This window comes from Myotis daubentonii, chromosome X (assembly GCF_963259705.1).
Source record: "Myotis daubentonii chromosome X, mMyoDau2.1, whole genome shotgun sequence".
NCBI classification, from domain to species: Eukaryota; Metazoa; Chordata; class Mammalia; order Chiroptera; family Vespertilionidae; genus Myotis; species Myotis daubentonii.
The window spans coordinates 4007217-4021094 of record NC_081861.1 but is presented as its reverse complement, the minus strand read 5'-3'; the positions used below and the strand labels follow the sequence as shown (position 1 = coordinate 4021094).

The 13878-nt window shown below is 38.0% G+C and overlaps 1 protein-coding gene across 3 annotated transcripts in view; it reads right to left on the bottom strand.

Annotated features, from left to right (window-relative positions):
- Positions 1-1318: 1318 nt before the first annotated feature.
- Positions 1319-13878, bottom strand: part of RP2 (RP2 activator of ARL3 GTPase) — a 29918-nt gene continuing 17358 nt past the window's right edge. For 2 of the 3 annotated variants that reach the window (XM_059680048.1, XM_059680047.1), the window contains exons 3-5: positions 13447-13561; positions 5672-5757; positions 1319-1529 (exon numbers count right to left, since the gene is read on the bottom strand). In XM_059680048.1, coding sequence (XP_059536031.1) covers positions 1446-1529; positions 5672-5757; positions 13447-13561 — 285 coding nt within the window. In that variant the 3' untranslated portion in view covers positions 1319-1445. The remainder of the gene's footprint in view (positions 1530-5671; positions 5758-13446; positions 13562-13878) is intronic. The other variant, XM_059680049.1, reaches the window with a different exon arrangement.

The window sequence follows — 13878 nt, the reverse complement described above, 5'->3', positions numbered from 1 at the left end:
TAAAAGTTTATTTCCTATTAGCTGCTATATGAGATGTGGGTGGTAGGTTCAGTCACTTTACACAAGATCAACCTCTCAGTATCTTCTGAACTGATTACTTCAAATTACAATAAACCCCTTAAAACAGAGTTTTCCCTGGAGACTGAATCGGTGCATCTGGGGATTGGTTCCAACAACTGGACTTTTAAACAAATATCCCCTGCCTCCTGGCAAATTATTAGGTAGGTTGATTTGGAGAATAATGCTTTAAAGCAACCAAATAATTTTTATCATGCTTGAACATTACTTGCTATGAGTGGCATATTTAATGAAAATTAAATTTATCTAGCTTTTTAATCTATATAGCTTATCATCATACCTAAGTATGTCTTACCTGAATATCACAAGGTTTTATTCCAATTCTACTAATATCTCACAAGAGCTGATAAAACAGTAATCATCTTTTTGAAAACTGCTGGTGATTGGGCTTCTACAGTCTTAGTGTTGCATATATCTTTTCTTACCAGAAAGCAGAAGAGTCATCTAGCAGTTATAGTAAAAAACTGAACAGGGTGGAAATTATTCAAATAGTCAGAGTACTCACAAAGTAGTCTTTAAACAGCTTTACCAACATCAGTTAGTAGAGTTACTTGCAAAACCAGTTATCAAATACCTATTAATTTAAAAATTCAATTTATAAGTATGTCAAGTTTGTGTACAGACTCTCATTTGCCATATTAAGCAACTAGGAAGCAATTCTTTAACTGGATATGTGTACATGAAAAAATGCACATAGGTTCATTCTAATTGATCAACTAGTAACAAATCCCTCTAAATTAAAAGAAAATAAGCAATGGAATGTATTCTCAAACAAATATCATGGAACACTGAGGAAAGTTTAAATTATTAGAGATTTGAAAGAACATTTAGGATTAAAACGAACTGTTAGCCACTTCTATTTTCTAATAACAATATCAAATGCAGAGAATCAAAACTGCAAGTTTATTGAAGTGGGTTAGTTTTTAAGCTGATTAAAGCTACTTCATTTAAGCCTGGCCTGTGTGGCTCAGTGGTTGAGCACTGATCTATAAACCAGGAGGACACTGTTCAATTCCGGTCAGGGCACATGCCCAGGTTGTGGGCTCCATCCTCAGTAGGGGGCATGTAGGAGGCAGCCGATCGATGTTTCTATCTATCCCTCTACTTCCTTCTCTCTCTAAACATCAATAAAAACATACTTAAAAAAATAGAAAAATAAAATCAGGCCCAGTGAAGGACCAAATTCTTAAAAAAACAAAACAACAACTTAATTTAAAATGAACTATTTTTGAACCTCAAGTAAATGATGCAGTATTTAATAATTTATTGAAGAATCAACTTTAACAATGTTAGCCTTGGTAAAAGCCGTTGGTAATATACAAGGTGAGAAGGGCTTTAATACCAAGTCCCTGGTTCCACGGTGCACTTCATATTCCCATCTGTATATCAGCAAAGTTGTAGAAGCCGTCTATATCTCTAGATGCTGTCTCCTTGCTTTGTGACACAAACGTCTATTTTAAATATAAAAGAAACAAAAATAAATACTAGTAATCCCCAAATTCCAAAGCCCATGTTCTCCACAGAACAAAGTCATAAGCTTGCTATTTAAAATAAATTCAAGCACATCATTTATAATATTTCATGTGTAGATTTTCTGTAGAATCCATGCAAAATAGTTTCAGTAACTATAATGTAAATTAAGCTCCTTTAAAAGCATTTATGATGTAATTAAGGTCTTTGCTTTCATAATACTTCACTTGTATTTTATTACACTTGGGATTTTACTGTTTTAGAATATACAACACTCATTATGAAAGCTACTGAATAGAGTTGTATTTAAAGAACTTTTAGTTTTTTTATTTTCTATAAATAATTTCAATAGGCTGAGAAGCAAAACTTGAGATTATCTTTTTTAAAAGCTGCTAAAGATACATTACCAATTTAAAATGAACTACTTTCTGAACAACAATAAAGCAGTACTCAATAGAATCCTTTAAAAAAAAGCTTTTACAAATGTCAGCCAGGAAACAGAAGAGACCTGAGTTCCATTCTAGCTTTATCATAAACTAGCTGTACAGTGCTGAAAACTTACTAAACCTCTCTGGGCTGTTTCCACATCTGTAAGATGAGAAAGTTGGATTAGATCATCTTTAACTCATTCAGACCTAAAAACAAGTCATATAACCATTTTCTCTGTTTCCTTTTTTATTCAATCTCATTATATTTGCCCCAACCTTAAATAGTATGTGATGATAAAATGAGGTAAAAGACAAAATACTTTAAATTATGCAAATTCAAGGAACCATAAGCCAAATCAGACTACAAAACCCCCAAATTTCCTCTCATCCTATATAATAAAAGCCTAACATGCTAAGTATCCAGTTGACCAGTTAGCTGTTCAACCACTCGCTATTACATGCACTGACCACCAGGGGGCAGACACTCTGACCTGTAGGTTAGCTTGCTGCTGGGGTCTAGCCAATCGGGACTGAGCGAGATGGGCCAGACATGCCCTGGAGCCCTCTCGTGGTCCCTTCCTGGCTGGCCCACCTCCCGCATCTCTTCCCAGCCCTGATCATGCACCAATGGGGTCCCTTGGCTTGGCCTGCACCCTTTCACAACTGGGGACCCCCTGGGGGATGTTGAAGAGCCGGTTTCGGCCAGATCCCATAGGTCGGACTGAGGGACTCCACTGGTGCATGAATTCGTGCACTGGACCTCTAGTATATTTATAAAAAATAATCAGTTACATATATACTCATTTAATCCTTTTACATGTTTGTTTTTTTTAAGTTACATTAAGTCTGAAATTCTTAAATACACAACTTCATCAACATATCTAGAAAATACCTATTTGTAATGATTTCTAGATAAAGCTCCAGTTCAATTTTTGAGGAAGCATTACTGAAACAAATAAAAATGAACACTGGGCAATGGGATCATCTGTCTAAAGCAGGGGTGGGGAACCTTTTTCCTGCCAAGGACGATTTGGATATTTATAACATCATTCTTGGGCCAGACAAAATTATCAGCTTAAAAATTAACCTGTTGTATTTGGTCAAACATTTAATTCACCCCTAATGTCTTGGCAGGGCCAGGCCAAATGATTTCACGGGCCTTATATGACCCAAGGGCCGGACGTTCCCCACTCCTGGTATAAAATATATAATGTTAGAAATACAGATAAGCTCATCATAAGTTGCCCAGCCAGTGGGGTTCAGTAGTTGAGCATTGATCCATGAATCAAAGGGCCCGGTTCCATGCCTGGGTTTCAGGCTGGATCCCCAGTAGGGGGCGTGCAGGAAGCAGATGATCAATGATTCTCATCATTGATGTTTCTATCTCGTTCCCTCCCTCTCTCTGAAATTAATAAAAACATTTGAAAAAATTGTGAGCAAAAAAAAAAATGGTTATTGTATTTTTAAAAAATAGCATAAGTTGAAAATGCATTTAATCCACTTAACCTACCGAACATCATAACTTAGCCTATCTATCTTAAACGTGTTCAGAACACGTACATTAGCCTACAGTTGGACAAAGTAACCTAACACAATGAATACACACTGTAGAGTATTGGTTGTTTACCCTTGTGATGGCAGGGCTGACTGGGAGCTGTGACTCCCTACAGCTGTCTAGCTTACGAGAAAGTAAGGTAAAGTATATCTCTAGAAGTATGGTACCTACAGAATGCCTATCACTTAAAGTCTAAAAGTCATTAAGTCAAACCATCTGTGTATCATTCACTATTTTTTAAAAAAGGACTTGAAGATGCTTTTGATGAGATTTTTCACTTTAGAAACAAGTATTATTGATGGTTTTTAATAAGTACATTCTTATTTTATAAGTGTGTAAGCAATTAATGTTTTAGTTTGGCAAGGAAAAACCAAAGCTTAGCTTCCAATTATTTATTACAGGTTCTAAAAATCATGATCTGCTTTTTAAAAATTCCATACAACACTAGGCCTAAAAAGTACGATTTGATTGTAAGGAAAAGGAAATGAAAAGGTTTGATTGAAATATAAATACTAGTCGGTCTCAGAACCCTGCCTAGGAGATGGGGAAGTCATGTGTGCCTGTAGTTGTCTGTAGCTCTAAGGCTATTGTGAAATGGGGAATTAGGAAGGGGGGGGGTGTTTGGGAGATACAAGGGTCTAGGGCTGATTCTGGGTAGTCAAGGGATTCTGGGGCTCTCCCTGGCATGTGGAAGATTAATGGGGACACTGGGAGCCCTGTAAAATAATGATCTTAGGGTCCTGGAGGTATCACAGGAGCAGGTTGGATTCTGAGGTTGTCTGAGTATGGACTTTTTTGGAGCGCTGGCGGTTCCTTATAGGTGCAGAGGCCTCTGGATTACTAGGTTTTGCTTTGGTAGATGAGGAGGTCCCAGATCATTGGGAAGTTTGGAAGACAGTGAGATATTTCTGGAACCTTGGAGATCTCTCTAGAAGATGGGTTGGACGGGCGCTCTGGCGTTCCCTCAAAGGTGGGAGCATTTCTGTAGCCTTGCTGTTCACAATGGAAGTATCTATTTTTCTGGAAACTTTCTGGGGGAGGTCTTTAGGCCCTTGAGGTGATTTTCAAGATTAAAAGGGCAGTTGTTCTAGAGTCTTGGGGTTCACCCCTAGGAGTGGGGGAGAAGGATGTTTCTAGAAGCCTACTAGGGGCTTTTGTTAGAGGTAGGGGGTCTTGGAGAGCCCTTGAGAAGGAGTCTGGGACCCTTGGAATACCTTGGGGCTATTTCAGGGGACCACTGTTTTTCTTGGAGATGATATTGGGAGAGGTGAGATGACACACGTGAGGCTTTGGGGTCTCTCTGAAGCTGAATTTCCTGGAGACTGATTTGAAAGCAGCCAGAGATGCTGGAAATTCTCTCTGATTCTGAAACAGTCTCTCTGAAATTGTCCCTGCCTTGCCTGACATGTGCTCCTTTGAGGTCACAAAGAAAAGCCCTGGATTCTGGGATCCTGTGGATGGGATGTGTTTTTGATCAAAGTACATTTTTTAAAAAGTGTGCCAGGTCCAGGCTGGGGTTTGTGAGGAGGAGCTGGCTCAAACAAGGACAGCCTTCAAGGAGAAGTCTGTTATTATGGGGGTAAAGGACAGGAACTTGACCCTATGTAAGTGCCCTAATGGAGGCTGCCAGCAGGTTGAAGTATCAGGGAAGAGGTCAGGGCAGGGGTGGGCAAACTTTTTGACTCCAGGGCCACAATGGGTTCTTCAGTCTGCAGGCTGACACTCTATCCACTGAGCCAAACCAGTCAGGGCACACAATGGGTTCTTAAATTGGACTGGAGGGCCGGAACAAAAGCATGGATGGAGTGTTTGTGTGAACTAATATAAATTCAAAGTAAACATCATTACATAAAAGGGTACAGTCTTTTTTTTTTTAGTTTTATTCATTTCAAACGGGCCGGATCCGGCCCGCGGGCCATAGTTTGCCCACGGCTGGGTCAGGGTCTGCTTGGCAGTAGAGCCACTCTAAGCAGCCCAGGCAGGGTGCCCTCTCACCAGGGGAATGCGGGCCTAGGTGAGTATCTGGGGTCTTCAAGGGATGTCAGGGCCAGTGGCCAGAAGAACAGCAGTACTGAGTCATGCTGAACTCAGCTCAGAATGGGGTTAAAAAAGAAGAAATACAGTCAATGAAATCTTGTACCTTGGTGCTCTTGAATATCTCGTTGACAACATTTTGACAATCTTCTACAACACGATCTCCATTAAACTCCAAGGCAATAACAGGACCTATAAGCAAACCGAAGAAGTGTTGTCTTATCAAGAATACAAATCTATTCTAAAATTATTCTTTTTGTACTTCCCTGAAGAATCTCTAGCTTCTTTGGAAGTAAAAGAAAAGGAAGAAGGAAGTAGGTAGATGGAATGTCATTTAAGCTACTTCTTCCTACAATAATTATAGTACAAATTAACATAGAGTCTCATCACATGATGGGTAGCTTCAGTGCTACTATAGGACTATCACATTTTAAATTGATTTTGGAGAGAAGAAGGGAGGGAGGGAGAGGGGAAAGAGAGAGAAATATTGATCTATCAATCGGTTGCATCCCCATACGAGCAAGAGAGAGAGAGAGAAATATTGATTGGTTGCCTCCCTATACGAGCCAGACTTGCAACTTGGGTATGTGCCCTGATCTGGAATCAAACCTGCAACCTTTTGGTGGGTGGGACGATGATAATCCAACCAATTGAGCCATACCAGCCAGGGTGGACTATCGCAGTGTTGTGAATAGTCTGGCTTTTCTAGTTTTCATTCATCTATAAAAACCATTAAAAGCCCACCCATTTAGCAGTACAAAAAGCAATTGACAAATGACAGAAAAGATCAAAAGCAATTCAAGTCAACATAAGTAAGTTTTGCCAGGCAGCCAGCCTTGCTTCCAACTCTCCTACTTACCAGCCAAGTTCTGGGCCACCAATAATGAAGCTAAGCCAAGTAGGAATTGAAGCCAGGCACCAAAAGTAATGACTATGTGAAATATATTTCTTGAGTGAGCCTTAAAACTACATTCTAAATCCAATGACCAAGTGTTCATTTTTTTAATTCTCTGAAAATATTTATGCTTCCTCTCTCATACATTAATTTATATACTTTTAAACCACCTGTACTTTAATTTCTGGATTTAAATGTAGCATTGGCACTACCCAGTGTCAAACTGTTGGCAAACATGGCCACAAGTCAGCCAAGCAAAATATGCCTTTCAATTCAATTAATATTTATTCAGCTATCACTGTATTCTTAATAGATTTGCTTTTTATCTCCTACAGTAATGGAGAAGTCCTGACCTCCATGAAATTACACATTTCTTGAAAAAAACCCATTAAACAAATACAGAACAACAGAGAATGATGAAGTACTAAGTAATGAAATGCTAAGATGAATGTAGGCATGTGTCACAGGGCAAGGTATATGAATGAGGGAAAATATCCCACTAAATAACTAAAATCACTGAGGGCCTGTGATTTAACATAGACAACAAATACAGAAAAGGTAGGCTACATTGACAGTCAACTATATAATTAGATACAGAGAACAAATTAAAATGTGGGTTTTTCAGCATCACAGAGTGTAGATCAAGACAGGTGCTGAGTAAAGAAAAGAAGGTAACTCAGAAAAATGGATGATTCTGTGTCTGAGGCAAGAAATGGGTAAGGTCAACCAGGAATATCTTGTTGAGCCAAAAAGCAATGAGGCTATCAAAGGCCAATGGGTTGTATCAAGAGGACACAGGAGCCAGCTTGAAGGAGCTCCAAATGGCCAAAGATGAGCCTCGGTGAGATCAGAAGGAATAATGACTGCAATTTATTAAAACATACTGAATATATAAAAATTCATGAGCTACTAATGATATTTAGAAAAGAGAGAAACAAAGAAAATTCATTGGATACTACTATAGGTTGCTAGGGCACCAAATTATTACTTTGAAAATTAATGCTTATTTTCCCTTTATTTATTCTGCTTTTCTGATATGAAGCATATTTCAAATTAACCAAACAGTTCTTCTGTACAAGAAGTTCTGTTAACATCCATTATTAAATACAGAGGTAGTGACATGATTAGAAAATGATCATTTTGCAACTCCTAATAAAATAATTGAATCAGGCAACAATCATCAATGTTTTTTGCATCCCACAGGGAAGAGTGATAAGAAACTTCAAAAAGAAGATTGTCAGCAGTTGAACTTAATCAATTCTAGTATCACTAAAAGTGCAATAATCAAGTTATGTGCCCTCTCATGTAATGATATAGGAAACAGTACCACCTGTGAAATATTCTTGCCCAAAAGAACCCCTAAACGTGAGCGTAAACAAGGCTTTGATCTAACTTATAGTCTACAAGAACTGTAGAGGAACAAATTAAACACACCCAGGCACACAGGACAAATGACCAGGTTTCTTTTACAAGACAAAAAAGGGGAGAGGGAGACACCTGTTTCTCATTAAGAGTGATACAAAAAATGACATACAGTGAGTGGGACAATTTTAGATCTGGATCACATTTACTATAAAAATACATAAAGAACCCAGCCGACATGGCTCAGTGGTTGAGCGTTGACCTATGAACCAGGAGGTCACAGTTTGATTCCCGGTCAGGGCACAGGCCTGGGTTGGGGGCTTGATCCCCAGTAGGGGGTGTGCAGGAGACAGCTGATTAATGATTCTCTCTCATCATTGATGTTTCTCTCTCTCTCTTTCTCTCTCTACCTTCCTCTCTGAAATCAATAAAAGTATTTTAAAGAATACATAAAGAATGTTTTTAGACAATTAGGGAAATTTGGATATGGACTGATTATTTGATGAGGTTAAGGAATTGTTAATCATGAAGCATATTTCAAATTAACAAAACAGTTCTTCTGTACAAGAAGTTCTGTTAACATCCATTATTAAATATAGAGGTAGTGACATGATTAGAAAATGATCATTTTGCAACTCCTGAGGCAAGAAATAGATGTCATAATATATTGTGATTACTTAAGAAAACACCTGTTTTTAATTTTGTTTAAGAAGACACACACTAATATATAGGGGTGAAATGACAAGACATTAAAATTTGATTAAAATATTTCAGCAAAAAGAATATAAATTATTTTTTTCAAGAATGGCAAAAAGTTGATAAAATGGGATGGGCACACATGAGGCATTGTACTCTGTACTTCTGAATAGAGACAGTACATTTGTAAATCTGCAAAAGGACTTAAAAAGCATTTTAAACAAAATACTGAGAAAAGAAAAAGTTGATAATAAATGCAGCGTTTCCAGTTTTGCAGAAAGTGGAAAGTTTGAATTAAGGTAGAATACAGTATGCTTTTAGTCAGGATCAGTACAAGGATATACAGTAGATATATTTTTAAAAGTCAGATATTTATTACTGAAAGTACCTGCATTCTACAAAGACAACATAATCCATAATTCAGAAATCCAATTTTGGTAGAATTACCCAAATGTGAAACTTGGTTGATATTTTCTTGAATAGAATATTATGAGCTTCTGGTAAGCGACCTAATAATTTGTCAACAATCACTAACAAAAAAGGAAGACAAGTGCATCAATTTTGATTAATATGTATGGACAATCCTAAACTAAAAAACTACAATGCTGACAATGTACTCTTTAAGAAGTCCTATTTGTCTTTCTATCTAATAATGATAACTACAATTTCAGTGTTTATTTCAAACTGAACTATGAGGTCAACAAGGATCATTAGTCATGCTTTTAGTGTTTTAATGTGTACGTCTTATCAAATAGTTCGCAGAAGCTTGGAATCTAAATATTTGAACTGTCAAAAAGATTGTGAGACTTTGAAGTAAACAAAAAAGATTCCTGAATGCCCTATCTAATAAAGTCTTCTGTGTAATCTAACATGACCTTGAAACAAGCCACTACCATGTCTCAATTAGATTACAGCAACAGCCTCCAGCTGGCTCTCTGCTTCCCCCTTAGAGCAAGCAGAATGACAAAAGTTACATTTTAAAGGGACCATGACATTCTTCTGCTCTAAAGCCTCCAGTAAAATATTATCTATATTTTTATTATTTTTAATTCTTTTAAAAATAGCTGACAGTTTAAATAACATTAATAGTGTATTAGATTTTGTAGCATATGCAACAGTAAGATATGTAATAATGATACAGAGATGGGAGGAAAGATTTGAGTATATAATGTTATTAGGACCTTATACAGTGAGTGGCCAGATTATTATGACCACCTGACGTTTGTGGGCAAATTAGCTATAATTTCGCGCTGAAGTTGCTAGAGGGCCAGACCATTATAAACATCTGAATAGCACAACATACCTAAGTATCGTTGCTGATCAAGTTCATCCTATCATGTTGATGGCGTATCCCAATGGAGATGGCTTCTTCCAACAAGATAAGGCGCCATGCCACGGTGCTCGTATTGTGCGGGAGTGTTTTCAAGAACATGAGGGAGACTTTACCTTGCTTAGGTGGCCCCCACAATCACCAGATCTCAATCCAATTGAGCATTTGTGGGATGAAGTTAAAAGAGCCATTAGGCAGCTGGTTCCACAACCATCAAATCTCACAGAACTGGACAGTGCTATTCATCAGGCATGGTGTCAGATTCATTGCATCACCTGTCAACATCTCGTGGAGTCAATGCCAAGAAGAATCACCACAGTACTGAAGGCAAAAGGTGGCTCAATGAAGTACTGATAGGGTGGTCATAATAATCTGGCCGGTCATAATAATCTGGCCACTCAGTGTATACTATAGGTGAAGTGGTATAATATTACTATAAGGTGGACTCAAATATATATGCTGTAAAACCTAAGGCAACCATTATATAAAAGGTAGAAACAATAAGTCAATAGAGATAAAATGGAGTTATAAAAAAATCGCCAGTTAAACAAAAAGTGGTAAAAAGAAAGAACAAATGGAACAGAAAGCAGCTAGCAAGATGGTAGATGTCGATCCAACTATATCAATCCTTTTCAATGTGAATGGTCTAAATATACCAGTTAAAAGAGTGACTGTCAGACAGGATTAAAAAGCAAGAACCAACTATATGCTGTTTACAAAAAATTCACTTTAGGTATATAGACTTTGATAAGTTAAAAGGGATAAAGATCCTATATAATAAAAGCCTAATATGCTTAGTGTCCGGTCATCTGTTCAACCAATCAAAGCGTAATATGCTATGATATAGTAAGGCTGCTCAACCACTGGCTATGATGTGCCCTGACCACCGGGGGGGCAGATGCTCCAACCAGTAGGTTAGCTTGCTGGTGGGGTCTGGCTGATCAGGATTGAACGAGACAGGCTGGACACGCCCTGGAGCCCTCCGTGGTCCCTCCCCAGCTGGCCAACCTCCCATGTCTCTCCCTGGCCCCGATCGTGCACCAGTGGGGTCCCTTGGCCTGGCCTGCGCCCTCTTGCAATCCAGGACCCCTTGGGGGATGTTGGAGAGCTGGTTTCGGCCTGATCCTGCAGGCCAGGCCGAGGGACCCCACTGGTGCACAAATTCGTGCACCGGGCCTCTAGTATATGATGAAACACTAACAACCAAACAAAAGCTGGAGTAGCTATATATATCAGGCAAAGTAGATTTCAGAACAAGGAAGATTATCAGAGACAAAAAGGGACATTACATAATCATAAAGGACTCTCCAAGAAGACATAACAATCCTAAATGTGTATGAATCTAACAACAAAGTTTCACAGCAAAACCTGATAGGATCTGAAAAGAGAAATGGACAAATCCACAATGATAGTTGGAGAGTTTGACACTCCTCTCTCTTTAATTCATAGAACAAGTAAGCAGAAAATCAGTAAGGATATAGATGACCTGAATAACACTATCAACCAAATTGACCTAGTGGGCCTCTATAGAGGCCCAACAAAAGCAGATTATACATTCTCCTCACATGTATATGGAATATTTGCCAAGATACACTATAATCTGTACCACAAAACAAACCTTAAGTAAAGAAAATAGAAATTATACAATGTGTATTTTCAGACCATAATAACAATCTACAAATCTATTACAGAAACACATCTGGACAATCTCCAAATGTTTAGAAATTAAACAATATAATTCTAAATAATCCATGGATTAAGTGAAAAGTCTCAAGGGAAACTAAAAAAATATTCTGAACTACATGGGGGGGGGGTCAATATACTTTTTCTATAAAGGACCAGGTAGGAAATCAACAAAACAATCCTATATAATAAAACCCTAATATGCAAATTGACCAAATGGCAGAACAACTGGTTGCTATGATGTGCACTGACCACCAGGGGGCAGACACTAAACGCAGGAGCTTCCCCCTGGTGGTCAGTGTGCTCCCACAGGGGGAGCGCTGCTCAGCCAAAAGCTGGGGTCACAGCTGGCAAGCGCAGCAGTAGTGGCGGGAGTGCCTTTTGCCTCCATGGCAGTTGGACATCCCCTGAGGGCTCCTGGACTGTGAGAGGGCGCAGGCTGGGCTGAGGGACACCCCCCGGGTGCACAAATTTCAAACACTGGGCCTCTAGTAGATACAATAATGAGTGTGGCTGTGCTCCAAATAAAACTTCATTTATGAAACATACAGGAGGCCATATTTTGCCAAACCCTGAATTAAATGAAAATAGATCATATCAAAATTTGCTGGATGCTTAAAGCAGTGCTTAAAGGAAAATTTTTAACATGAAATACATATACAGTTGATCCTCATTATTTGTGAATTCTTTATTTGTGAATCTGCTTACCTGGAAAAATTTATTTGTGACCCCAAAATCAAGAAAAGTTTCTTCATGGTCATTTGTGGACACTCACAGAGTGGCATAAAAAAGTTGCCTGACATGCATGGTCCCAGGTGAAAATGAACAAAGTGATGCTCTGCTTCTTGTTTCAGCATTCATTCTGTAAACAAGTGTCCTTTTCATAGTCTAGTTAGTGCCACATTTTCCACATTTTGTTCTTTTTGTTGTGATTTTGCTATTTTAAATGGCCCACAAACGTAGTGCTGAAGTGCTGTATAATGTTCCTAAGTTTAGAAAGACTGTGATATATCTTACAGAGAAAATAGCTGTTAGGGAAGCTTCATATAGGCCTGAGTTATAGTGCTGCTGGCTCTAAGTTCAATGCTAATGAATCAATAATACATACTAAAAGGTGTCTTTAAACAGACACACATACAATAAGGTTATATATTGATTTGCTTTATCATATGCTACACGTGCATGAGCACACACACTTCGATTTTGTTTTGCTGAACCATTTGAAAACAACAGATATCATAACACATCAGCATGCATCGCCTACATAACCACAATACCATTATCATACTTAAGGGCCTTAAGCAAACAATGTTCCCATCTCAAAGAAAAACAGTACTCTGTCCTCCAGAATCAGCACATCTTCAATACATATAGGCAGACAGCAACCCTTCAGAAGGTCACACTAACTCTAGATCCTCTTTTTGCAGACATATTTCAATATCTGAAATGTACTGGTAACATTTGCCCACTGGGGAAAACAATCCTATTTTTGCATGGGAAATTAATCAATCATATCAACTACATAAAATACTATACCATTTTATTTATATTTCTTACTTTTCATGTATGGTCAAAGCACACTGAAGACAGAAAGAATCCTTATCAAGTGCTTTGTAATTCTGGACAGTATAATAATACAATAATAAAATAATAAAAAATAATAAAACACATAATAAATATGATTTTTCCGAACTAAGGCAATAGAATAGGGAAAAAATGTAATGTCTGATTTCTAATTATCATATAGCTTTTTTCAAATGATGTGAAATTTTGACATTTCTAAATAGTAGTAGGAAAAAACACAAAACAAGTGAGAAAGAGAAGGCAATGTAAGAGAAAAGCTAAAGGCCAGAGTAAACCAAATCAGCATCTCAAGAGGATAAGCACAAAAGTGTACCAATCAGCCAGAAGGTACCTCTGTCCAGAAGTTGAAGGAATTCAGGTGCTCTTTCCCGAAAAACCCTCTCAGCATCCTCAGCTTTCATGGATACTTCCTTTGTCTGAATCAGGAAGAAACCTAAATGAACCATCTGTGGAAAACAGAATTTCACTTAGATTTTAAAATGACCTTCTGAGATTAAAACAATATTTCCTAGTACATTTCTGTATAAAATATGACACAGTATGCTGAGTTTTGTTTTAGTTATAACTCTAATTTGGGTTGTTTGCTAAACAGGTTTTCACATATACAAGATTCCTTCTTCCAGATGGGTGGTTCTGCTTAAGAACTGATACACAATGCCTACTGCTAAGATTAAGGATCAAACAAATGTGAATGATCCCTCAAAATTTTAACCCTTTTCGGTCCAACGTCGAGGCTGACTCGACAGACCAGGCGCTAGGAGCA